This window comes from Mus caroli, unplaced genomic scaffold, assembly GCF_978045245.1.
Source record: "Mus caroli unplaced genomic scaffold, Mus_caroli_1 scaffold_6, whole genome shotgun sequence".
Classification (NCBI taxonomy): Eukaryota; Metazoa; Chordata; class Mammalia; order Rodentia; family Muridae; genus Mus; species Mus caroli.
Window position 1 is genome coordinate 3893924 of NW_028227261.1, and position 26838 is coordinate 3920761.

A 26838-nucleotide genomic window follows, 5' to 3' on the forward strand; every position below is an offset into this window, starting at 1 on the left:
GTAAAGCTGGATAGGGACTGAGCTGTGCCCTCTAAGGATGCCACTTCAGTGGCCCACCTGTCTGTGACTGCTACGGGAACTCAGGCTTCCTGCAAGCTGGAGAACGTGTGCAGGCTGTTGGCCCAGCATTCCTGGCCGTGTGCTTCTCTGGCTGCTGGGGACTGCTGTCTTCTGGGGTTTATCTGCTATTGGGACACAAGGTGACACTAACAAAGATCAGAATCACGTGCTGCCAGTGTCACAGGGCCTGTCGTGAGGAAGGGGTACACTTCCAGACAGTAGGAGAGGTTAGAAAGGGGAGCTCTGGGCATCTGCATCAACTCAGCCATTGCATTCGCCCAATTTGCTGTAGAAAGGCTTGCGTTTAAAAATTAATAAGTGAGCTCCTTTGAGACCTTGTTAGCTGTGATTGCTCCATTTTCAGGGGAAACTTGGCTTCCATCGTGATTTAAGTGCAGTGTGTGGTTTTGCTCTTTATTTTTATAGCAGTAGACGGTCCCTGAACCGTTTGTCCTAGGCTGAGGTTGCTGGGAATGAGGTGTGGCTCACTCAGGGTGAGTCGGGAGCTTCTCGGCTGAAGCTCCGGTCCTCAGAGCTCTGAGTAAGAATTGGAGCCATGAGACACGTGCGGTTTGTCTCAAGTAAGTCTCATCTGACTCGATCTGTCCCCCTTCCGTGTGGCTGTGACCCAGGAGGTGGCCTTGAGCTGTTCTCAGCACTCGCTCTAGGGCGTGGCGACCTTGTGGACATGTGACTCCATCACAAAGAGATCCATGGCCCGGAATATAGATGAATGAATCTCAGATGGCAGTCCCCACTGGCTCTGTCCCCACCGTGTTTCAGTCAGGGTCAGGGTGGCAGGGATAAAGATGCAAGGGTCATACCTTGAGGAGGATCAGAGAGCTAACGGATAACAGGTGAGGTTCTGGAAGGATATAGCAGTCAAAACCAACCTGGTAAAGGGACAAGAAGAATTTCTGTATTAGACCCCATAGCCCGTATTGAAAAACAAACAAACAAATAAGCGGCAGTATGCCAAGTGTTAGGGACACTGCATCAGGTGAGAAGGGCAGAGTATTTATTCTCTGCCTGTTTGGTCAAAGGCTATTATGGACTGCTTCTCCCCCTCTTGGAGGGCTTCTGGTTATATATTTGAAATGTAAAATGTACCATGTTGGAGCTGGAGAAAGCTCGGCCAGGTAAAGTGTCTACCAGCTTTGAATCCCCAGAACTAGTAGAGAGGGTTGGGGGAAATGGCAGAATATACTTTGAAATCTCAGCACTGGGGACATAGACCCCAAGGATCTCTGGGGTTCACTGGCCATCCTAGTGAGTCCTGAAGGACAAATGAGAGGTTCAGATGAGACAAGATGGACAGTTGGATGGTAGTGGAAGGAATGACAGCCAATGTTGAGCTCTAGCCCTATATTTACATGCGCGCGTGTGCACACACACACACACACACACAAGATGACTGCTTTAATCATTTTAAGGGTGTAAAATAGGTGTCACCCTTAAAATGGGTGTCTGTCTCACTGGGTGTCTTCATGCTGCCATGTAACTTCTGTTTCCAAACAGACACTTCACATCTTTACATGGTAACACGACCCGTCCCTGCTAACCTCTAATTATGTTCTGTTCTAATTCGTTCCTGTCTCTATGTGCCTGCGGTCTTGGTGTGTGTGTGTGTGTGTGTGTGTGTGTGTGTGTGTGTGTGTGTGTGTGTGTGTGAAGTTTTATCGGCACTCAGCCGCACTCACTGGTTGACACGGGTTTGGCTGCTTCTGCTGCAGGGACAAAGTTGAATGCTTGACAGATCCTCTCTGGTCCAGGATGTTTTGAGCTGTTAAACATCTGTCCCATTCCGGGAAAGGTCACAGCAGCCATCCACCAGTATCTGTGGAGCTGTCGTGCAGACATGAAGGTTCTGGGGAGGACGGTGGTGCTGACTACACACGAGTGTGCATGTGCCAGTGCTGGTGAACAATGCTAGGTGGTGGTGCTCATGCCTTTAATCCCAGCACTCGGGAGGCAGAGGAGGTAGGCGGATCTCTGAATGCAAGGCCAGCTTGGTCTATAGAGTGAGTTCTAGGACAACCAGGGCTAAACAGAGAAACCCTGTGCAAAACTATGAATGAATGAATGAATGAATGAGTGAATGAATGAATAAGATGGCAGTGACTGCCACTGCTCTAGCACTCAGGAGGCCCAAGCAAGAAGAGCTTAGGTTTAAGGGACATTCAAACTAAGTAGTGAGACCCTGTCTCAAAAAGTTACTATTTTTTTCAGCTTTATTTCTGTGTATTGAGTGCTTTACCTGCATATATGTCTGTGCAGCAAATGCATACAGTGGCTGAGGAGACCTGAAGAGGGTGTCAGGTCCCCTAGAACTGGAGGTACAGGTGTTTGTAAGCTGACACGTGAGTGCTAGGAACTGACCCTGGGTTCTCTGCAAGAGCAACAAGTGCTATTAGCCACTGAGCCGCCTCTACACATCTCCCAGATGGCTGGAGCTTAGAGTGACAAGTTCCTCATATAGATTTTAGTAAGGACATTTTTTTTTTAGAGAGAGTCTCACGAACTTCCTGTCCTTGAACTTAGTCTGTAGCCAAGGACAACCTTGACTTCTCTCTCCTGCCTCCACCCGAGTGTACCCTCCCTGCTGAGCTACATTGCCAGTATGTATTTAATGTAAAAGGAACTGGTTAAGAAATGAGACGCTTTTGCCTGGTTTCTAGGAGGTACTATGTGTGCTAAGGGCAAAGTGCACAGTGACTACAGCCTTCTTCATTTCGGGCAGATGGAGTAGGGCAGAAATATATGCCTTTTTTTTTTAAAAAGCCCCTCCCCCCCAAAACAAAAATGCCAAGAGCCCTCTCCTCTCAGAAGCCCTCCAGGGAAGCCATGTGTCCCCTATCCAGTGGAATGTAGCATGCAATATCCTTCAGACATGGCTCTGACTGGCTGGTGGGACACATCTGGGAAAGGTCACACAAACATCAGTGAGCAAGCCATGTGACTTGCCCATGCCGTGGTATCACAGAACAGTGCCCCTGTGTACAGAGGTTCCTCGTTGGATGGCTTTGGGAGGAGACCCAGCTGCTGCCTCAGACCCCCGGAAAACAACAGCAGCCATGCATTTGACACGCTCACACTTGAGCTGCAGGAGAAGAGACAGCAAAGCTCCCTGTGGGTGGGTAGCTCTCCAGAGCCCCATGGCCTCTTCATCCTGGCCCTTCTGGCTCGGACCCCAGCAGCCGTGGCTCAGCCTCAGGGTCTGCACTATCACCTGCAGTGTTTGAAAAACAGGTTTCAGCGCAGCCTGAGTTTCTTGGATCCCCTGATGAGTCTCATAGCACCAAGTCCACCTTCCCATGAGCACCAATGGGCATAGATCTCTTCCCTAGGTTGCTCTCCTCAGCATCTCACACCCAGAGTCTCTCAGCATGCACGTGTGCTCGCACACGCGTACTCACACATCATCTCCCCTTGGTTGGATGGTTCCTGAAACCACTGAATATCAGAGAACCAGGCAGGGGTGCAGTGGACTGACTGGGAAGCGAGGGCTAGTGCCTGATCTGCATGGGGTAGGTCTGGCCGCTCAGGAGCACTTCTCTCTGCCATACTTTGGTGGGGGCCATCGATGACTGTTGTGCTTCCAGCTTCCTTGGTCACAGACCCCACCACCCACTGTTGCTGGCCATGGGATGAGGCTCACCCTTCTGGAAGCCCAAGTAGTAAGGTCTGGTCAACAATGAGATTGGTTGGATGTCTAGGATATTATCCAAGTCTCATACTGAAGGAACACCAGCCAAGGCCACGTGACTCTCAGCTCCGCTGTGGAGTGGTTGTGGACTTTCTGTGGTCATCTGCAGAGCTCCTTCAGCAGCCACAAGAGATTCAGTGAGACATGAGACAAGTGACTGTCCTCCTAAGATTAGCCACTGGGCTTCATGACAGACACAGCAAGGTGCTGCCAACTGTGCATTTTCAGGAAGTAGGGAGTCTGAAAGTTTGGTCAGGACCTGGTCCCTCCAAAGGCATGGAGGAGGGGTCTTCCCCTGTCTCTCAGCCTCTGGTGGTATTTCTTGCCTCTGCATTCTCTTGTAACCTTCTCTCCTTCTAACATACCATTCACATTGGATGGCTTGGCTGGAGGCAGTGTGACACACACACACACCCACACACACCCATCTTAGTGATTACATTCACAAAGACCCTACTCTCCAGTCTGGTCCCATCCTGAGGTTCTGGTCCACATGAATTTTGGAGAGACACTATTCAGCTCAGTACAGTGACCACATTTCATGGTGACCCCCCCAAAAATTGACAGCCAGTAGGCTGTTTCCCTCATCCGTCTTACTGTCTTGGTTTTTCTGGAGGGTTTGGTTTTTCTGAAGGGTTTGTTGCCTCCCTGTGCTATGGCAGGGAGGACAGAGGAGCCGGGAGAAGAGCCTAGGCCAAAGGGCTGATGCTCCAGAGCCTCCCTGGAACTGGCAACACAGTGCTGGCCACAACAACTCTGGCTTTATAATTTCAGATGGCAGAGCACCTAATGACCTTGGCCTACGATAATGGCATCAACCTATTCGATACGGCGGAGGTCTACGCCGCTGGAAAGTACGTACCTTTCTCCCAGGAGGAAGTGGCACAGGGCACCATGTCTCAAGGTCCCCTGTCTCTCTCTCCTGGGTGCTCACAATGGTGTCTTCCACTCTGTCTTCTTTATAAAACTCTAAATGACCTTAGGAGATATTTTGATGGGGCCTGCTTCAACCCTGTCCCAGTAACTGCCCCGCCCCATGTGCCCAGGCACCAAGGTTGCGCTCGAGCCAAGATTTACCATTGTCCCAGGCTCTGCTGGTGAGCTTTGGCCAGCCCCAAGAGCCTGACATTTTCATGTCTTAATGATGCAGTAGGCGCTGCAGGGCAGACAGCCTCTCTGATCTGGAGAGAGCAGGCTCTGGCAAATTTCAGTGTGAAGGAAGCACTTCCCATTTTGACAATGAACTTTCCAACTCAATTATGCAAAGGCCCAATGCCCTTCGGCCGGAGCCCTTGGCTTGGAGTTTAAAGGCGAGCTGTAATCAAATCATCCGCTCTCCTGCACCACATTTCTAAGAGCCAGTTTTTGGTTGGTGAAGTCACTCGCTGGCTCCCACTTGTCACCCCTTCGGCCCACTCCTGTTTGGAACCAGCCAAGTTCCCATCAGCTGCGCTAGCTGCAGCCCTGACCCGCTGTGTACCACGGTCATGGGGCCAGCACCTGCTTCCCAGGCCTTGGGGTTTTACCTGCTGCCTGGAGTGGCACCCAAAGCACCGCTCATCAGGGACCCCAGCTGGACCACTGTCCAATCGCTAGCAAGTCCCTGGGGAGCTGACAGCTGCTCCCCCATCCCTTTAGCTCCCATCAGCAGCACGTTTGTTCCTATACCAGGGACTCCTCCCCTTCTCTAAACAGACAGCCGCTTCCAATCAAAGAGAGATGCTTTCCAGACAGACAGATGAGCTAAGTCAAGCGGTCAGAGGTTGAAGAGCCTGGTACAGATGCCCAGCCTAAAGGCATCTATCTCCCAGTCTTCTCCCTGGCCAGAGCCTGCCTGGGTTTGACTGCCTAGAAGAGCAAACACAGATTAATGCCACCTCCTCCATCTCCAGATGGCCCCACCGTCTCTGATCTGTTACTGCTTTCACTCTGTTTAACTGGACATGCAGAGCTGGCATGCCTAGGCAACCATGCTGTACACTGGGCATCCTCGGGGCCTCTCGGGGACTCCCTGTAGAAGCCAAGGCCTTGGGCAAACGCTTTCTGCTCTGGGTGGCATTGCTTATGGAGCCCCCTGCCCTCAGCTCTTCAGCCAGCCGCTGTAGCTCCACAGTCCAGCCTGTAGCTTTCACCACAGAGATGCCTTAACACTAGCAGCCAGTCTGACTAAAACTGAGCACTATGTCTTGGTGGCAGGCCAAGTTTCTCTGTCCAAGGGGCTAGCCATAGCTCCAGCAAGCAGTCAGTGAGGGCTGCCCCTCACTGCCCAGGGGTGAGCATACACATATCTTGCTGACAGTAATTTGTGTGTTTCTCGGTGACCTGCAGTATTTCTGTGCCCACATTTGTAGCTTGCCGCCAGGATTGCAAGCAAGAGGCTTAGGTTAGCTGCTCAGACAGCCTCTCTATCATCTTCCTCCTCTCCTGGCCTTTTGTCTGACAAATTGGGGGACCATGGAATGAAAGGAGGCTGAGCTGATTGAATTTTCAGTGTGTCCTGACCATAAATGAGGGGCGTTCAGAATATATGCTAAACAGCTTGCAAATTAGAGCCCATTATTTCTGACTGGATGATTCAGCCGCTTTATAATTGGAATGTAGCACTGAGTTTGGATCATTTTCCGTCTGTTGTTTTTACTTAGAAACGTTTTTGCTACAAGCAGAAAGTTCTTAAAAGTTAATCCACACTGCTGTGCCAAGGGAGGCTGGAACAGCCAGCTTGTGACCCCAGCTGGCCCCAGTTAGGAGCAGGACCCTGAGCCATGCCAAGAACAGGCAGTGGGCTGGATGCCTCTCTGTTGTTTTAGAGAGAGAGAGAGACACGAGCTGCACGCAAACACAGGCACGCACATGCACACATGTGCTCACGCACACACGCAGGCATGCACGCACAAAGAAGACAGGCACTGGCAAAGTAGACAGACACACAGGCTTTGTTGGAAGCCCTACGCTGGTACCTTTTGCAAATAGATTCACCTGTTACATTCTGTCACATTTTCCCCAGTGTATCTGCAGCTGGCTGAAGAAGCAGTATTCTGGGGACCTTTCCTTCCAGCACATGCAAAGGTGCATCCTCTGCCTCAGGACAAGGCATAGAGGCACAGGCCTTTGCATCCGGGGACTGGCAGAGCCCCTACTTCCAGGCCTGGACAGTTACAGGCCTCAGCCATTCTGGAATGAGCTGCAGAGCCAACACCACATAGGCAGCCTAGCGTTCCAACCCCAGTGGCATTTTCACAGAGGGGACCCGATGGCCCATTGTCACAGTGGGGCTGGGTTTGATTTTTTTTTCCGTTATGCACTGATGAAATCCCCATGTCTGCCTCTCTTTCTCTCTTGCTTCACAGAGCTGAAGTGGTATTAGGGAACATCATTAAGAAGAAGGGATGGAGGTAATTATCCTGTTCTCTGTGGTCTGTCTCTAGGGCACACAAGGAAGGCTGGGAGTGGGGAGGGATGCAGCACAGGAGAGGCAAATGCATGCTGGGGTGGGCAGGCCATCTGTCAGGGACAAGCCTGGACTTGGTGGCCCTGCAGTGGGAACCATGAGAGTTTGTGGGTTGCTCTTTCCTGATTACCACAGGAGTGGTCCTTCAGCCCCTTGCATGTTTTTTAATTGCCTTTTATCATTACATATATTTATTTACACATGGTGGGTATATGGCACGTTGTATGAGCTCAGGGTATCGAGCTTGACAACACGTACCCTTCCACACCAGCGCCTTTTCTTCTTTTTCCTTCTCTTTATTTTTATGGAAAAGTTAAGTATCCTGCAAGGGCCAGTGCTAGGCAGGAACAAGAGTCCTGCAGAGGGCTAGGGATGTTGGTAGAGTTCTCACCAGCCATGAGTTCAATTCCCAGTGCTGCGTAAAGGAGGTGGCATGGAACAGGCACACTGGTAATCCCAGTCCTCAGGAGGTAAGAAACAGAATGATCAGCCACTCTAGGTTACCTCAGCCACGTGAAACCCTGCCGTGCACACAGAAAGTACTGCCGTGGCCTCCCTGTGCACGCGAAGCCTCAGGTCACGCACAGTTGTTCCTGCAGAAAGGGAGGACTTCCCAGAACAGAAATAGCCCCTGCTCCTCCAGAGGGAGTGGGCCGTCACACCACAGTGGGCTCCATGCAAGCAGCTAAAACTGGGGTGCCAGGGTTCGCTATGTCCCTAAGTAGGTACACAGTTCAGTTCTCTGAGGCAAAGTGATTCTTCATGTGATTGGTCCTAGCCTTCCCTCAGACACACACACACACACACACACACACACAGAGAGAGAGAGAGAGAGAGAGAGAGAGAGAGAGAGAGCTTTGTCCTACTCCACTCAGAGATTCATGGGGGTAGGGGGGCCCGGTTCCTTCAGCCAAAATGAGCTACACATGAACACTCCCAGGTGGCCTGGGCTCATGTGAAAGCCTTTGACTCTCATCTGGACCCTGTCTTCTCTGCCCCAGCCAAGGACCTTAGAGATCAGTTCAACCTTCGGGGGCTCATTGTCCCCATCTGTAAAGGGACCAGTTTGGGAGTAGGGGGAGGCTGTCTAGACCTGAAAGTCACCAATCTAGCCAGGCGGAACTGTGCTAGACCTGAACTGTGCTAGACCTGAGGGGGGGGCGCGTGGCAGGGTTCAGCCCAGCACCCAGCTATATCACATCCCTCAGTGCTTAGAAAGTGATGGAGTTCAAAGCTAGCAAAATGGGAACCTGTCTTAGTCACTGTGCCATTGCTGTGAGGAGACACTGAAAGACCCCAGCACCCAGGCCACAGTGTTGGGAGCTTGGCTACATCTTTTAGTGGGGAGATCCAAACCCTGGCAAGAATGTCACAATTCAGAAACATTCCCACGTAAGAGAGCAGCACCTAGGGAGGGGCTGAGGGAAGACAGCAAGGGCCAGCCAGGTCCAGTAACATCCTTCCTCTCTTCTGCCCTGCAGACGGTCCAGCCTTGTCATCACCACCAAGATCTTCTGGGGTGGAAAGTAAGTGCAGGGGTTGCAGTGTTCCCAGAGTGGCAGCTCACCACAGCCCAGGCTCCTGCAGAGACCAGGCTGGGGCCAGGGCCATAGCGTAGTCTTGGGGAGGGAGGGTATGTTGACCTCTGCGCAGCCACCCACAGATTGGCAGCTATTGACGTATTCCCAAACTGCAAGCAGCTTTGGTCGAATTTGTCTATTACTCAAACGTTGCTTAAGTTTTATTATTTTTACTTACGTGATGGCATTATAAACATTCGAGAAAACAGAAAATGGTGAACTGTCTAAATCCCCTTAAAGTCCCTGGGCCACCTATATCACTCATTCTGCCCTTCTCCAGGTGTCCGAGTCTATATTCTCTGTAGGGCAAGTTCATCTCATGGGGGTTGTAAATATGATTTCTGGGCTGAGGAGGAAGCTCGGTTAGAAGGGTGTTTGCCAGGCATGCATGAAGGCCTGTGCTCCTCATATCTGGTAAGCTAAGTGTGCTGGCTCATGCCTGTAGTTACAGCATTTCAGAGGCAGAGGAAGCAGACACTGAAGGTCAGCCATGGCTGTGTCATAAATGTGAAGCTGGCCTGAGACACAAGAAACCCTGTCTCAAGGAGAGAGAGAGGAGGAGGGGGGGGAGGGGGAGAGACAGAGACAGAGATGGAGAGAAAAAAAAGAAAGTTTAAAAACATATATGATTCATTCTTTTAAAAAAAAATCTGTAACTGGCCTTACCTCTGTAACCCCGATACTTGGGAAGCTGAGACAGGAGGATTATGAGTTTGAGGCCACCATGAGCTAACATTTTGAAACTATCTCAAAAAGCATAAGTAAATAAAACCAAACTGGGCAGCGCCAAGGTGATTTCGAAAACCAGAGCCCTCGTCCCCACGCCACCCTGGGGACAGAGTCTAGGAATCCACCTGAGCCCGTAGTTGTCACCCACAGACGTCAGATTTCCTGACCTGCTTTTCTCCTGGCACCCCATATCGTAAATATCATCCCCAAACCAACTGCAACACCCCCCACCCTGTTGACGTGTTTTTCAGAGCGGAGACTGAGAGAGGCCTTTCCAGGAAGCACATAATTGAAGGTGAGGAGGGACTCCAACCCTGGTGTCCCTGGCACGTGAATAAAGCTGAGAAGTGTAGTAGCCTTACCTTTTCTTCAAAGACCCAGCCTAGGCCTCAACCCTGGGGTCCACAGAGCCCTCCTTTGGCCATTTCCTTCTGCTCCAAAAAGATGGGGGAGGGGGAGGAACTGCAAGGGGAACGCGCTACTGAACAAAGGCTGCAATAAACCTGGATGGAGCCGGCCAGATTTCAGGGCAGGCTGAATGTGTGCTGGCTGAATGGTCTTGGGGGAGAGCCATCACCTCCCTGAGCTTGTGTCAAATGGCCTAGAAAGTGGGGGTGTGAGGGCATACCCCACACACACACTCAGGGCTTCTGGGAATATCGGACATGCAGCCCAGAGTGGCGGTGGCTGGATGAGGGCTCTGCCTCTTGCTCGAGTCACGTTGACTCCAAGCAATATTCATCATAATAAACATCGTAACGGGAGCTTTGCCACCTGACCCTCCCACCTCAGACCCAGCCCTTACCTTAGCTGTTGGCAGGTGTGGATTAATGACTTGTGTGTGTCCAACACCAGCAGCCTTTTGTACAGTGAATAATACTGCACCCTCCTTGTGTGGGACTGTGGCCATTGTTACTGCACAGACCTCCAGGTCCTGAGAGTGGGCCAAAGCTCATCTATCCATTTGGTCTCTGGACATTTGGCCTGTGCTCTTCTGATATCCTCTGGAATGGACAGGGTGCCCACTCCCTATAGGATGTCTTAGCATCTCCTTGAGACACTCACCTGCCCCAAAGCTCTACATAGCATGAGCCTGCCCTCGTCCCTCTCTTTCCCCCTGAGCCTGGCCCAGGGAGGGTCTAGAAGCACAAGCAGCTGACCCCTCCTGTTCTTCTCCCAGGACTGAAAGCGTCCCTGGAGCGGCTGCAGCTGGAGTACGTGGATGTGGTTTTTGCCAACCGCCCAGACCCCAACACGCCCATGGAAGGTAGGTCGACCAGTTATCCAGCTCATGCAAGGCAGAGCCAGCTGCTCTGGTGACTGTTAAGCACATCCACACTGGGTCCTCGGGACAGAGGTGGGCGGGGGAGGGCTGGCCCGAGGCCCTGATCTCGTTCTTCATTCTTCGAGCTGGCTGTGTTCAGGACTTCTCCCCTGGCTGCGTTCTCTTTGCACAGCGGTTGGTATTTTGCACAGTGGTGTCTGTCGGGGACCACTGTACTCTTCTATTCTGGTTCCCCCGGGAGGGCTTAGAGGTCTTCTGCTCTAGTGGGGTCTTATTGCCTGAAGGAGACTGGGCACTCAGTGCTTTGAAGAGCTGTCTGGGTTTCTTTGGCGTTTATTTATTCCCTCGACACCCGGTCCCTCCATCTTTCCCACCTGCTGCCTCGGCATCTTCTCATTTATGCTTTGCCGCTTCTGGGGACTCGGGAGGTTAAGCTGAACTGGTTATTTTGTCTCCATTTGCTTTTATATATATACCACACTTGTGTGTGTGTGTATATATATATATATATATATATATATATATTCTTTCTTTTTAACAGAACTCTGTTCTGTGTGATGATTTGTGCCCTTCTGTCCTGTCCTTTATCATACCAGGCCTCTGTGTTCCCACAGCGATAAACTCTGGTCTCTTTAAACCTTTCTTTTATCAGCAGGGGACCCATTTAGTTCCTTCAAGTCACGGACATTCATCATTGAAGGTACACAGTACCCTCAGCCGACTATTGACTCTCTGTCCGAGCTGCATTTTATGAGACAGTACTTTTATTCACGACGCTCTGTCCCCCCCATAACAAACTTCTCCATAAAATGCATAAGGGGTGGGGACATGCCCCATGAGGACATCGTGCAAGCAAAGGGAAAGCAAAATGGCATCGGAGCCCCTTGCTGTCCATCCGCGCTATCATCCCCATCCCCTCCCTACCAGCGTGCATGCCCCCCGCCCCACTCCATGCTTGCGGTGCCGTGACCTGCGGTGGCCGGCTGGCTTTCTGCTGGGGTCTTCTCTTGATCTGAGGATGCTCCAGTCCCTACCTGGGAACTTGACCTTGGGTGATATGATGGGAGGGTTGGGAAAGACCAGGTTTCCAGAAGGGTCCTGGGACCCCTAAGAAGACGTAGCCTCTCACATAGCTCACAGAACACCACCCATCAAGCTGCCCCATCGACCATGCTGGTTCCTTGTGAGTGCCCTGGCTCTGTGGTCATTCATGTCTTCTTAACTAGCAGCCAGGAAACTCCATCGAAATGGAGTGATTCTATGTATGTGAGCTGGCATGATGCTGAGGTCCAGGGCTTCCTTGTGCCATGCTTGGTATCTGCCTCCCCCGCAATCAACCAAGGGCCGTAGAACCCCACCTCAAGGGTAGGCCTTTGTCACCCTAGGATCTGGGCAGCGTTCCACCCTGGCAGGGCATCTGCCTGCCACCTGGTGCTGCCACCTGACCCCTCATATGTATTATTTGTAGCGCTGCATTCCTATGTATTGTCTGTAATGCTGCAGAGACGCCCTGGGTTTTGGCTGCAGCTGGAAGGAGCTGGCACCCCTTGCTTCTGTCCAGCAGTATTAATTATTGAGGTGAAAGACAGTCGTCCCTAAGGGTCACTGTCTCTGGCTCCACTGACATGCTGATGTGGATACACAGTGCTCCTGAACATACATGTGTCCAACATCCAGCCTGCCTCTGCCCACATCCCCCCAGTGCCTAGGCTCCCCTGCCCCTCAGAACAGCCAGTCACACCAGACTCCTGTCCATTGGCCTGATTTCCAGGTGCCAGACTGTCTCCATCTCTCTCACTGCATGGGAAGGGCATAGTGCCGATCCTCTGGCTGTGATCTCCATAACCATGACCAGACAGAGCTCTGGGGGAGGCTGGGGAGAGGGACTGATGTGAGCTGTCCTTGTGGCTTCCCTGTCTCTGGCATGTGGACCTGAGCCTTGGCTGAAAAGAGTAGGGGAGCCATGCTGCATGGTCTGGGGTTCCCCCAAGAGTGTTTCTAAAAATCTTAACAAGGACAGCCCATCGAGGAGCCCGATGAGGGAACCACTGAGGGCCCCAGGACCCTCTCAGTCTCCTGAAAGCATCCCAATCAGTCATTGCTCTCTTCTGGATGTAAAAGATGTCATTTAAAGCCAGTGATTCAGGGACGGTCCCAGAAGACCCAGCCTCTCTTCTCATATATCCCTTACCTAGTCAGGGCAAAGAAGACGCCAAAGAGCCACAGTCTCTGACCTCAGAAGACAGGCAAGGGCGCAGTTGCCCTGCGGGGGGCGGGGGACAGGGTGGAGTGTGACTTCCCTGGCATTCTGGGTGAACTGACTGGGACCACTCTCCCAGAAGCTGTGGAGCCTCAGTACCAGATATAAGGATGCCCTGGATTCTACCATGAACAGACCTTGGCCAAAGAAATATAGGGACCCAGAATGAGCAAGAAGTTAAGATACCCCAAAACAGAGCAGACAAGTTCAAGGAGGTGGTGACTCCAGTGCCCTTTGCAGGCAGGCTCCCAGAACAGCCCCAGCATTTTCTTCTTCCTTCCCTCCCTTCTCTCTCGGTCCCTGCCATTGCCAGGTGGGGATCTGCCTCTGGGATGGGTGGAGCATTCGGAGCTGAGGCAGATGTTACCACTATGATTTTAGAAACACTTGCCCCTCTCCATTCCTTCCCTGCCTTTGGCTGTCAACCTTGCAAGCACTGTATCAGACCTGCGGGAAATCCATGGAGCCAGCCCTCACCCCACCAGGGCCACAATCTCTTTTAACAACCCACACATCCCTAAGAGGCAAAACAGCCAAGGGAAAAGATCTACACGTGGCAGGGTTTTTTAACCAGCTCATAGGACCATTCCTAATGATGGCTTCTGTTACGACCCTTTCCTAATGTGTTTCCACCACACTCCCCCACCCCCATCGCCCTCTTGTCCTCCAACCCTGGTTATCCGTTTCTTCTCCCAGTCCCCTTTATACATACTTCAGCTGGCAGATTTTTATGCCCCCCCAAACTCTTGACTATAAGGAAGACTGTGTCATTGGCGTGGGAAGAGTCCCACTCTTGCCCTAGAAGAAGATGGGGGGCGGAGATTCAGTCGTTTATTCCTTGGGATGTTGTAGGTCCTGGCTTTTGTGGGACCCTACAACTATTTGCTCCAGACCTTGCCCCCTCACAGGAGGATAATTAAATCCCCCTACTCCCTCCCAACCCCCTCCCCACCCCACCTCCGTTGCCCTGAGAATGGCATGTACTGAGGGATACTCCAGCCTGGGCAGGCACGGTCTCCCCAAAACTTTCAACTTCTGCTTCTGGCTCCCCAGGCACTGAGAGAAGAAGGCTCCAGCCTCAAGGGCCTGCCTTTGTCCCTACAGACACCAACCATCCCGCCCTCTCCGAAATCCTCGGGCACCCAGTGAGGCGCCTTCCTGGAATGTGCAGAGCTGGGCTTGCAAGCTCTGCTAATGGCACTGCCGTGGCCAGGCTGACTGTAGCCTTCATCCAGATGGTCCCCCCTGAGTGACCAGGTTTCCCATGTCCCCGTCCTAGAGTCTAAGACCGGCTCTTGGGCTTCACCCTCTCTCCTTTCCATAGCCAGCCACGGACACATCAGTCTACCCACCTATAAGCCTTTTCTAAGGATCCAGGCAAGGCTCACCTTGTCTTCAAGTCCATTTTCTTTCCTCGGGGAATCTCCCCTTCCCGACGCCCACACCAAACTCCGGGAGCCAGGAAGTACACTGCTTGCAAGACGCCTTTGCAGCCTGCTCCCTCCTCCTGGCACCCCACCTGCATCTGCAGACTATCCCCAGGCTTGGCCCTGAGCCCCAGCCATCCCAAACGTGGTCTCCCTTCTCTCTCTCTCTCTCTCAGAGACCGTGCGGGCCATGACCCATGTCATCAACCAGGGGATGGCCATGTACTGGGGCACATCACGCTGGAGCTCCATGGAGATCATGGTAGGGTGACGCCCGTGTATCCACTGGCATGGGGGTCTTGTTTTGTGTTTTTGTTTTTGTTTTTTTTTGTGGGAGGAGAAACCAAGACTTAGGCACGTGTGCTCGGCGAGGGTGGGTGTGATTGGTATAGCTATGGGTCTCAACCTGACTCAACATGGCCCTGCATGGATGGCTTGCCCTCAGAGACTCAGTTTCCAGATCTATAGAACAAGCCTGCTGCCATGGCTTACCCTCATGGCCTGCTCTGAGGCTTCTGGGGAAAACCTATAGGAAGCTTTAAGCGTGATCTTAGAGCCTAAGCAAGCCTCGGCCCCTATGCTCATTGCCACGTGGCTAGGCTGTTCTGTGAGATTTGAGATTCAACCTCTGCAGTGCCACAGGAGGTAAATGCTGATGTTGCCCCATGTCTCAAACGGGGAGGTCAAGGACGGGGGTGAAGTCCCATGCTTAAGGTCACATTGCCTTATTTCAAGGCTGATACCTAGATAATGCCGGACAGAGCCCGGGCTGTCTTAGAAAATGACCAACCCAGCTGCTAGGACACGAATTTCTGTTAATCCATGGTTTCTCCCTTCATCCTTATTCTCAAGAAAGCACCCCAGTGATTGTCCTTCTCTCCCATGGGAGCATCACAGGCTACAGCAACCTGTGTCCCTGGGTATTCTGTGGTTCCCAGGAAGAGTCAGCAGGATGCTCCTGCTGACAGCGACACTGAAGGGAGTGCCCAGATGACGAGGCTGCCTGAGGGCAGAGGGGTCGTAGAGACTCTTTCCTGACTACCCCACCTCCCTACCCACACCTCCACTCCTCATCTGGCCTCACCTCGCCCATGCCCGGTGTCCCAGCATTCCATAGCTGTAGCTGCAGTGAATCACAGAAGTGCAAGGGTGGGTGGGGTTAGGTTGTTTCAAATCCTGGGGAACTTGAGAAGACCCTGGCATAAGTCAGCTTTTGAGCACACTCCAGAGCCTTTGTCGGGCATCTTGCTCTGACTGCCCACAGCCAGGACTCAGAAAAATCTGCGTGTCGCTATCCCATTTTATAAATGAGGAAGCTGAGTCTCAGACCAAAGTGGGACAGCTCCTCCCTAAGTGGCAAGCGGGTCCCCCGCCATACAACTGTCTACAAACATTAGCGAGCTCACCTCATCCATGGAATTTAAGGGAGCACCTCCAAGCCAAGACCCCAAGCTCCTGATCCCAGGGTTAGCAGGCAGAGCTGCTGCCTCCCGAGGGAGCACCACCTTTGAGGTCAGGGCCACAGGGCAACAGGCATGCTGTCCGGAGTGCCAGTAATGAGCCAGGCCCAATTAGAAGAGCTACAGACACCTTGACTCATTGCAACCATATGACAAATGGGGAAACTGCCTCGGCCCTAGGCATCACTGCATTGTGACTCCTCCGAGGACCTTAAAGTCTTAGGATTCCAAAGCCCACCCTCTGGGCTCTCAGGAAAGCTGGGGGGAATAGAGAGAGCAGTAAGGTCCCTGGGGCTCCAGGTGGCTGATGGCAATGGTCTGCTTCTGCACCTCAGGAGGCCTACTCGGTGGCTCGGCAGTTCAACCTGATCCCGCCCATCTGCGAGCAAGCGGAATATCACATGTTCCAGAGGGAGAAAGTGGAGGTCCAGCTGCCAGAGCTGTTCCACAAGATAGGTGGGTACTGTCCTACCTTGCCGTCAGCCACTCCTCCCCTCCCCTCAGGACCAGCTTGACCTCACCTGCTTTCTCTCTCTTGCACCCTCTCAGGAGTAGGTGCCATGACCTGGTCCCCTCTGGCGTGCGGCATCGTCTCAGGGAAGTATGACAGCGGGATCCCACCCTACTCCAGAGCCTCCCTGAAGGTGAGCACAGCTGTGTGGGGGAGGGGTGCCTTTGGCATAAGAATACAGGATACAGAAAGGATACAGGCCTTTCTCCCACCCGTGGGGTGGGACTGGCCCCGGGTAAGCAGGCCCACGAACCACTCCCCTACCATGGCTCAGTATTCACGGTACAAGCTGGCCCACTAATGTATGGTATGGTTCCCTACCCATGACTGACCCACGCTCCCATCTTGGATACCCCAGACAAAGCTTAAGAGTTGGCCCAAAGTCCAATCCCATCCCTGGGAGAGAACACCCAGGAAGCATGAGAATGTTCATATACGGGAGACAAAAGCCTTGAGGGCCAACAGTGGGCAGCCTGTGCTTCTGGCTCAGGGTCAGGTCAATCCACCACCATCCTTCTCCTTCGTGATATGAAAGAGTCTAAGTCTGGCCCAGGGCCAAGCATGAGGCCAGAGGACAAAAGAGCCCAGGAAGGAGTCTCTAGAGGAAACAGTCAGCTACCTGTATCAGAAGGTCCAGGGACCTTCCCTTACCTGGACTTTCCCCTTCCCAGGGCTACCAGTGGTTGAAGGACAAGATCCTAAGTGAGGAGGGTCGCCGCCAGCAGGCCAAGCTGAAGGAACTGCAGGCCATTGCCGAACGCCTGGGCTGCACCTTACCCCAGCTGGCCATAGGTAATGGGCTCTGGGTACAATAGGGAGACACTTGCTCCTGGGGTCCCTGAGGGCCTGAGCTATACCTTCCCTCCAGATGTCTTTAAGTAGTTGTCTAGCTACACTGTGGAAAGGGGCCCTGGAGAGAACCCCCATGATGGCCAGGGTAAGGACTCTCAGGGGCAGAGGTGGACTCTGTCTCTTTAAGAGCCTAGGCCACCAGCCTAGAGCCTCAGGCAGCTAGCCAGGAGTCATGGAGGATAGAAGGGATCTTTAAACACTTGGGCCACCTCTCCAGCAGGGACAGTGTGGCCAGAACCTCTTCTAGCCCCATGGGCAAACTCTCCCAGTACTATTGAGCATCCCAAGCCCCCTCAGACCCCAGACAAGAGCTCCACTACCTTTGCCCAGGCACACTTAGGCAGGCAGGCCCTGCAGAGGGTTCGCCCTCACCTCTGGTCTCGCTGCCCACAGCCTGGTGCCTGAGGAATGAGGGTGTCAGCTCCGTGCTTCTGGGTGCTTCCAATGCAGAACAACTTATGGAGAACATTGGAGCAATACAGGTGAGATTCGGGGGCTCCGGTGGTGGGCTCAGGTATCCCCAGCCTTCCTGGAGACACAGCTTCACTGGACACCTTTCCGGGAGTATAGGCCCTACAGGGATGGCAATTGAGCCCTGCTTCTGCAGAGCTGGTCCTCACAGAATCAGACACAAATGTTGCGAGTGGGTGTGTTGAGAGAGCCACCGCCGTGAGCGGAGAGGCCGGAGCAGGCAAGGACGCGGAATGCAGGGGAGCAGAGGCATTATAGAGACCCAAGGGCCTTAAGAAGACAGGGGGGCCTTGAACCAAAGTCAGAAAGGCATGAAGGAGCCGAAGGAGCTGGGCAGCCACTCAGCTGGGTAACGGGAGGTCAGAGGACTTGGAGCAAAGGGCCATGACCCGGAGCTGAGATGGAGGTTTGATGTGGAACAGGGCATGCCCCAGCTGGGCGTTTAGGCTTTTGCTGGGGCTCTTGGCATGGAGAGAGGCCAAGTTCAGACCAAAAGACCTGATAGGACCTAATGATGGTAGCCCAGGCTGAATCCCTGGTGGGTGCAAAGCACAGAGTAGGAGCCGTGAGACACTGGGAAGTCACCCTCCTCTCCCCGAGGCCAAGCTACACTCTTATCCTTGCATGCAGGTCCTTCCAAAATTGTCGTCTTCCATCGTCCACGAGATCGACAGCATTCTGGGCAATAAACCCTACAGCAAAAAGGACTATAGATCCTAAGTCTACTCCCCAGCCCCTGTGCCCCACCCGGACAGTTCCCGGTTCCCTCCTCGTCTCTGTTCGCTCGCTTCTGCTGTTTCAAAGCCAAATGCAGAGTGTGGTTCACATCCAAGGGGAAATCACTATGCCCAGACGTGACCGGGAATCCATCTCCAAAGTCACCGCCAGATGCCGCCTGCCGCTGCTTCACTGGATACTGTCCGACGACGGATGCCAGGGGATGGCATCAGTTACGGGGACATCCAGAGGATCCCGCCCAAGCCCACCACCTCTGCTTATCCTTCAAGAAGAAACACTTGCTCCCAGCCATGGCCCTTCACGGAGATTCTAGAAGCCATGGCTGGGTGGAGGAGGTCTCGTCCTTAGAGCAGGAGGGGCCGCCAAGAACCCGTCTCAAAGGAGGGGTGTGCACCCTTCTCCCAGAGTCCTGGTGGTTAGAGCAGGGCCCTCCCTCTTTCCATGGACACCAGGTACTTTGCTCGAGGCTGGCCGGGAACCCCACTCTTCCTAGGCCTTGACCTGCCCCACATACCCACCGGGCCTTGGCTGACATTATAGCTACCCAGCTGGCCCTTGGCCCCCACCCTCACCCTTGCTGGCAGGGCCAGGGATTCCAGCTGGCTTTCCCAGCATCTTCCAACTGCTGAGCCCCACAGCAGGCAAGCTCAGCAGGCTTGGATGGAGCCCATCGGAGTATGCCTCTCAAGACAGACACTCGTGGGCAAGTGTGGCAGCTGGCCCCACCGCAGGCAGGTGGCAGCAGGCTCGCAAGACCATATTGCTCTCACAGACCTTCCTCCAATACCTCTGCTGTACCGGGGCAGTGGGCTCATGATGTGGGCTTTGCCCAGGTGAAGCACTTAGAGCTATGTTGCAAGCCAGGGGACTACGGGAGCTGCTCCAGTAATAGTCTCCATGTTTTAAGAATAGATCCCAGGGCCTCCCCCTGGAAAAATGGTTAGGACCGCCCATTCCCTTCTGCATACCCTCATGCTAGCCTAGGGCAGGATGGGGAGAGGGAGTAGTGGAAAGGATAGGCAGCCCTTTATCACTGGGAGGTGCATGGATGTTGATGCCAGGGAGCCTGAGGGATTGGTTAGTACACGCTGCCCGGAGGCCCCATCCCATGGTCTTGTGATGCTCTGGGGGACAGGGTCCTACCCAGCTGGCTCCCTAGGAGACCAGCCTCCTGCCCTGCTGCACAGACCATGGCCAGCTCCCAGGCACAAGCCCTGGATGCATAGCACCCTGGCTTTGCCTTCTGTAGCTGCTATTGCAAGGCTGCTCCCTGCTGCTCTTAAGGCTGGGCAGAGGTGAGGATGGGGGGAGGGGGGAGATGGGGGGGTTATGGGGAGGAGACAGGAAGAAAGGCAGACAGGGTGAGTAGCTTCCTCTCTCCCACAAAACCCCCCTGAAAACCCTGGGCTCTCTAACCTTGGCTGCTCATAGCGCTGATCCTGAGACCTCAGAAGCAGCTCTGTGGGTGTGGGGATGGAGGCCACTGGGCTCTGGTACTTCCATGCCTGGCTAGCGAAGCCAGCTTTCTGGACAGGGCCCTGCAGTGGCCCAGCAGGAAATACCAGACCTGTCCACACAGCTGGCCTTGGCCCTTCTTGTTAGGTGGGCCAGGCATGCAGGGATGTCCTCAGTGGGAGCTACTGCCTGCCTGTGAACCACACCTCAGAGCAAAGCTCCTGCTGGTGATGTGCAAGAGACAGGAAAACAGGCTGCCAGGCTAAGGCCCACAGGATAAACTGGGCTAAAGCCCACATGAGCCCTAGATGCAGAAGACATGTTAACCAAGTGTTTCTGACAGGTTGTCTTCCACACCCACTCTCGAAGTGTCAGGGATTTGCTTCTTAAACTTCTGTGGAGGAGTTTGGCTTGGGAGGCCATGCAGAGCAAGTACAGACAGCCTGTTAGTGGGAGCTTGCCCCCAGGCCCTCAAAGGGTGTAAGGCCAGCTCCTTCCTCCATGGCCTCTCCTTCCTTTAGTCCAGCTGCCTGCAGGCCAGTCCAAGCCAGCTTCTCTTCACCTTGAAGTAGTCTGCCAGGCCTGGTGCAAGAGGAGGGCCATGTAGAGAGGATCTGGCACTCGGAGCCCAAGGTCCCGAGGCACAGCAGGGCACCTGTGTGCCTGCTCTCCTCATGTACATACATAACGTGCTTTCTCGCCCCGTTTTTGTTTGTTTGTTTGTTTGTTTGTTTGTTTTAAACGAGCGTGGCTCCTCGCTAACTGCACCCCACCAGGCCGACAGCAAACGCCTCCAGCTTCCTGACAGACTCAGACCAAGGTGCGGGCCCCGTATTTATGGAATGGCAAATAAAACCCGAGCCCTTTGGTCTCCACGTGTCTGATCTCTCCTTTCCTCAGAGACAGCCCCAGGGTGGGGGAGGGGGGAAGCAGAGCTGCCAAATGCAGGGAGCTGAGGTCTTGGGTTCCCCGCCCCACCCACCCCAAAGCCAACCCTACAGCTAAGGACAAGATGAGAGGAAGGGACCAAGTCCAGGGGTTGGGGAGGTCACAAGATCCACCCCGACCTCTCCCAGAGCCTGTGGGAGATGCAGGTGCTTGCTCCCTGCTAGCCACCAGTTCATCCCTGCTGATGCCTCCAAAGGCCCAGGGCTGATGGCTGGGACACGCCACGCCATGCCTTTAGGGACCAGCCAGTTGCTACTCTCCTGCTGGTGGGTTTGGGGGAAGCATGGGGATCACTTTGTGTCTGGGGGGGGGGCATCTCCTCCAGCAACACTGCTACTTGGGGTTTCCCCTCCTTCCTTGTAAGCCCTAAGCCGTGGGTACCAATCATAAATGTAGAAGGTTTGGGAAAGGGCCCTCACCTCCCCAGGCGCTCACCGCATCCCCGTCCTAAATCATGGAGGCTGAGAACTACAGCGATTCCATCCCTTCCCAAAGGGTTTATTAAAACACAGAAACCAAAACATACACACAGAGAATACGAGTGGAGATAACACTGGTCTGTCCAGCCTTCCCAGGACAGCCTTTCAGAGGGGCTCCTGCATGTGCCCTTGGGACCCCTGCTGAGATGCTCCCAGCTGACACCAAGCTCCTACTCTGACTTCATCAGGGTGTGCTCGATTGGGCAAGGGTAGGACAGATGCCAGCCTGGCCTGGGCAGGAAGAGAATCCCTGCAGTCTAGCTTGACCCTGGTAGGCAGCAGGGGACCCTCTCTCCCCTCCAGGCCGGGTGGAAGAGCTGCCTCTCACCTGGGCTCTGGTCCCTGTGTGGCTTTGTGGAGAGTTCAGGACATACACACATACCCAACAGGCCCTTTCCGGGTTTATCATACCTAAAAAAATACTTTTGTTTTAAAAAAAAATCTGAAAATTAAGAGGGAAATATCCATAAACGCAGGGACACCAAAGACTTTGGGCTGACGCGCCACGACCTGTAAACTTCCGGGTATATAAATTGGGCAGGTTGGCCTCCTCCTGGCTGTGGTCTGCGCAGGAGCCCTTGTGGGTAGGCCAAGACAGCGAAGTTGGAGGGAGGGTCAGCCTAGGCCCCCAACGCCCTTCCTTGGCACACACGAGATGCTCCAAGCATCAACACCTGCCCACTCTATGAGACTACAAAGAGCCCTGGTCCCCTAGCCTACCCTCTGCGTGACCCCTGCAGGACTTGAGACTTAGACTGGTCGCAGGTGTCACTGAGCCAGCAGCCCACATGGGCTAGGGAGCACCCAGAGGCTGGGGGAGGGAGCCCTGGCTCACAGGTGGCCCCTGGGGTATGGGGAGTAAGCAATTCAGAACAGGGGTGTGTGAGGGGGTGCCCTCAGATGATGTAGCTCTGACCCAAACCCCTATGTCACCCAAGAGCCACCCCACACCTTCCACAGAGATCCTATAGAATTAAGCAAGCCAAAGCAGCTAGAAATCACTGTCACTGCAGCTCTGATATCTCGGGCATGAGGACCCAGTTCTATCAGCAGCAAAATGAGAGCCACCCCAAGATGCCACCTCTATCCCATCACTCTCTAGCAGGCGACAGCTGAAGGGCCAAGATTCGAACACTCTGAAGGACTTTGTCCTCTCCTCAGCTGCCTGGGCAATCTACCCTGGAGAACTGAGGAGCTAAGACCCTCCCAGGCCAGCAGGGGTCTCAGGTCAAGGTGGCTGTGGAGAGGGGAAGGCCACAGAGGGTGGGTATGGCCCAGGAGGAAGCAGAGATGGATGGACAGAGCAAGACTCCTGGGGGAAGTCTTCAGGGAAGGGATGGACCCCTGAAGTCAAGTCAAGAGACACAGACCCTATTCTGTCCCACATGAGCCTGCAGGTCTAAGCCTTAGGATGTCAGTGTTGCAACTGAGGCCAACAGGGCTGACCATCTTGCCCATCTTGGGATTAACACAAAGGTCTGGGTTGGGGAGCAACTAGGGAAGATGCTCCTGTGCAGAGGACAGCCCTTCTTGGAGAGCGGGGTCAGCCACCATAATGCACTCAAGCCTTCAGAGGTCCTGTCTATGGCCAGAGTCCCCTCCCCCCCCCCCCGCCTACCCACAGTGTGCGGCCAGTTGCTAGCCTTAAGACTTGGATAGACACTCAAGTATAGGAGTGCCACAGTAGAAGAAGCCGTGGGGGTCCAGCCCTCCAGGAGCAGAGGAGGAACTATGTTACAGATGTGTACATATCTGGGCTAAGTAAAGGCCAGCCACCTGCCCAAGTGTCCTCAAAACAAGCCATGGAGACCTGCCCCCATTCTTGGCGGGCCCAGAGATGCTGCATACCCCCAACTCCTTTTCCAAGGAGAATCTGACCCCTACCAAGCTCCCTCGGACCAGACTGGCTTCTCTCCACAAGCCCCGTCCTCATTTCAGGGTAAATTGAACCCCAGGATCTCTCCAGGTTGAGCCAAGGGCCAGTAAGAAGTTCAGACACAGGCCTGGAGCCTGGCAGGCTCCACCCACCCCCACCCCAGCATGGAGCTTTACGTGGTGCCACAGGCTGGGGTGGAGCAAGACAAGTGCGTGTCAACAGTGACATGGGAAGATGGGCCTGGCACTCTTAAGGCTTCCCTGCAGGAAATGAAGTCAGAAGCCTTGAAGGCTCCGGGTAGGAAGGATCTAAAGTCACCATCAGCTCCAGTCCCCACTCCAAGCACAGCTCTCTCCATACCCTCAGAGATCCAGCAAAGGTCCCTGTGGCCCTTACTTCATGCAGAAGTCACCTCAGTCAAGGCTTCTCTAGGACCAAGACAACAGAGATAAATTCAGCTCCGGGAGGGGCTGCTGGCATCTGTGTGGCCCAGGACGCTCCAAGATAATTGTCTTTGCCAAGGTGAGTGGGACAAGTCTCCCAGGGCCACCAAACAAACACGACCCTTCTCTGGGACACCAGCTCACACCTGTCTACACCACAGCAGACAGCAAATGTCCAGAAACCCCTGCAGGGGGCTTTGTCCAAGGTCTAAATCTGCTCCACCCTCTGAGAGAGGTACTCTCACTTCAACCTGCCACACATTGCTGGCACCACCACGTGTCCACTAGAAACGAGAGATTCCAGAGACCTTGAGATATGCGCTCCTGCCCAGAAGTGGAATGTACCTGGCCGTCTCCCATGCTGGGCATCAGCAGGGTAGGCAGCCACTCTCCAGACCTGATCCCCTCCCTGGCTAAGCTAGCACTAGGGTCCCAAGCAGGCAGGGGTCTGGAGCAGTCACACGGGTGCAGGTGGGGGCGGGGGGGCAGACTAAGGGTTTCCAGAGCACTGGATGCTCCATTCTCTCTGGCCGCAGTTGAATCCATAGAGCAGCAGCACCAAGGGCCTCCAAAGAGCTTCCCCTTGAGGTCTGGAGCCGGTGACAGACAGGAGGGTCGTGAATCTGAATCTTCCACACGTCATCCAACTTTTTATCAAGACAAACATGTTCGCATCTTCAGTAGGAAAGTGCAAAAAAAAAAAATGTACAGGTAAATGGAATTTCCTCTAAGTCAGTCACTCTGGAAAAGGCGCCGGGACTTGCCAGGCGTAGCTGTAGATGGGATGCCGTGCGGAAGAAGGTTTCAACTACGATGAGGTGGCACTTCTGGACTCTTGCGCAGCCAGCCTGGGCCTGTCCTCCGTGTGATAGAATTCCGTGGTTTCCCTTTTCTACCCCTACACCGCACCAACTCCTAAAAGGGCTGTAGCTTTTCTCTCCCACGGGGGTTGGGCAGGTGGCTTGGCTGCAAAAGGTAAACCAGTTGATTGTAAGAGTGGGTGGCCAGGTGGCCAGAGGCAGGCACCTGCCTGTCCACACTGGTCACAGTTATGATCAGAGAGAGTCCCAGAATTAAGATCTCCTAGCCCTGGCCTTTGGGCTTGATGTGAGCTGCACCTAATTGCTGGCTGGAGTCCCAGCATCCAATAGGCTCAGTCTGGAAGCTTACCCAGGGCCTCTGGCTTGGAATCTACCTTACAGGAACAGACAGGTCTTGGAGAGAGCCATCAGGACTAGTGACTTGTCTGAATTCCCCCTTCTCCACTCCCAAAGCCATCCTCACACTCAGGCCCTCAGACACTCCCCCCACCCTACCCCCTGCCTCCAGCCTGAACAGAGACTGTGGGTTTGAGACAAGCAGCAACTGTCCATGGGACAGACCATCATGCAGGACAGTGGAGGCAGGACAGGGCTCTAGGCTGGGAGCAATGATCAATGGGACCAATGACACACAGCCAAGAACACATGTGCACATACAGATGTACACACACACATACACACACAGAAAGCCATGACCACATGGGGCCAATGACACATGGCCAAGGACACATGTGCACATACAGATGTACACGCACACACACACACACACACACACACAGCCATGACCACATGGGGCCAATGACACATGGCCAAGAACACATGTGCACATACAGATGTCCACACACACACACACACACAAAGCCATGACCAAATCTAAGCTAGAATGTGACTCAAAAACTACCAGACACATAAGTCTCCAAGGCTCAGAGGCATGAACCAATGAACGCACAGATGGGACAAACTGGAGCAATATGGGACAGTGGGGTGGCCAGCAAGCACCCTCACCTCAGCTGGAAAGGAGCGCTGAAACAGGGGGAAGTCACGAGGACGGCTAGATGTCTGCCAAGAAGAGATCAGAGCATGGGCTTGCCTGGCATCCCCAGCGTCGGGCAGGCTGGGCCCCAAGGGGGCGCTGTGTGCATGCTGCCCGGAAGCGGATGGGGACCTACCAGTCACATAGGGCCCCAGGGGCATCTGGTTGTAGTTGACAATCCCTCCCGGTCCAGGGCCCCGGAAGTTGGGCCCAAAGCTGTTGTTGTACATCTGAGAGGAGCCGAAAGCGCCCTGGAGGCAAGGACCAGCTTTACAGGTGACAACCAGAACATCGCCCAGCCCCCGCCCAGGGGCACCCACCCACGTGACAGGACAGGGTGACTCAGGCCCGTGGTGCGGTGTGCAGGCCAAACCTGACCTGCTGGATGGTGGGGTCACCGGCTCGGTTGGTCAGGCGACTCAGGATGCTGCGTTCAGACATCTGCAGACGGGCGGCCACCGGAGGGATGCGTGACAACATGGAGGGCAAGCGTGTCACATCTGCTTTCATGTCACTCAGCAGCTCCTCCAGCTGGTTTAGGACTGCAGGGTGGGAGGGCCTAAGAATGGAGGGCTTGGGTCTGCCCTCCACAACTGCCGTACAGGTAGTGGCCAGGAAGGTGTTTGTACGGACGGCACGGCACACACCCGAAAGTGGACACTGTGGGACATTCCTCACCAGGCTCTCAGAGCCTGGGAAGCCCGGAATTGCCAATCAGAGAAACAAGGTTTCCAAGAAAAACTCCTCCAGGGTCCCCTCTTGACAGGAAAAAAAGCTCCAGACCCTTGGTCCACAAAACATAGTCAGACCTTCATATGTGAGCACAGTGGTAGACATCCCACCTTCGGCTGTGCCCTGCCCCACAAGGAGGCTGCAAGCCTCCAGGTCAGAAAGGCAGAGATCTGGAGTAAGACTCAAAGTACACTCTGAGCACACTGTCCCCCTTCCTAAATTTAAATGCCCTTGCCCCAAGATGGTGACTCTTAAGAGTCATTACTGCAGGCACAGGGCTCACACGCACCTGCGCAGGGCAGCAGTGTGAGCATCGGGGAGCCCTCCAATCTCCCACATCTCTGTGCTGCCCACTGCAGCCTGTCCCTCCTTGTTGGTATCTCTGTGAAGGTCTTAAAAGCAGGGAACCTCATGAGGCTCTAGAGCAGAACCGTATCTCTGGTCCCAGAGGCCTCCCCCTCTGCACATCTGCCCTATCAACACTTCCAATCTAGGCCAAGCGTGCTCCCTGGGCAAGATTGAAG

The 26838-nt window shown here is 54.0% G+C and overlaps 2 protein-coding genes across 10 annotated transcripts in view; one reads left to right on the forward strand and one right to left on the reverse strand.

Annotated features, from left to right (window-relative positions):
* The window catches only part of Kcnab2 (potassium voltage-gated channel subfamily A regulatory beta subunit 2), an 86579-nt gene extending 66743 nt beyond the window's left edge, over positions 1–19836 (forward strand). For 2 of the 4 annotated variants that reach the window (XM_029476429.2, XM_085838542.1), the window contains 12 exons: positions 4541–4620; positions 7114–7158; positions 8696–8740; positions 9775–9818; positions 10704–10790; positions 11461–11508; positions 14672–14757; positions 16291–16411; positions 16505–16599; positions 17138–17258; positions 17712–17800; positions 18420–19836. In XM_029476429.2, coding sequence (XP_029332289.1) covers positions 4541–4620; positions 7114–7158; positions 8696–8740; positions 9775–9818; positions 10704–10790; positions 11461–11508; positions 14672–14757; positions 16291–16411; positions 16505–16599; positions 17138–17258; positions 17712–17800; positions 18420–18509 — 951 coding nt within the window. In that variant the 3' untranslated portion in view covers positions 18510–19836. The remainder of the gene's footprint in view (positions 1–4540; positions 4621–7113; positions 7159–8695; positions 8741–9774; positions 9819–10703; positions 10791–11460; positions 11509–14671; positions 14758–16290; positions 16412–16504; positions 16600–17137; positions 17259–17711; positions 17801–18419) is intronic. The other 2 variants (XM_021159363.3, XM_085838543.1) reach the window with 1 other exon arrangement.
* Positions 19837–23022: 3186 nt separating this feature from the next.
* Chd5 (chromodomain helicase DNA binding protein 5) overlaps positions 23023–26838 on the reverse strand; it is a 50892-nt gene continuing 47076 nt past the window's right edge. For 3 of the 6 annotated variants that reach the window (XM_021159626.2, XM_021159625.3, XM_021159629.3), the window contains exons 39-42: positions 25961–26124; positions 25719–25833; positions 25555–25608; positions 24654–24694 (exon numbers count right to left, since the gene is read on the reverse strand). In XM_021159626.2, coding sequence (XP_021015285.1) covers positions 25601–25608; positions 25719–25833; positions 25961–26124 — 287 coding nt within the window. In that variant the 3' untranslated portion in view covers positions 24654–24694; positions 25555–25600. Of the gene's footprint in view, positions 24695–25554; positions 25609–25718; positions 25834–25960; positions 26125–26838 lie in introns of all 6 variants that reach the window. The other 3 variants (XM_021159628.3, XM_021159627.3, XM_021159631.3) reach the window with 2 other exon arrangements.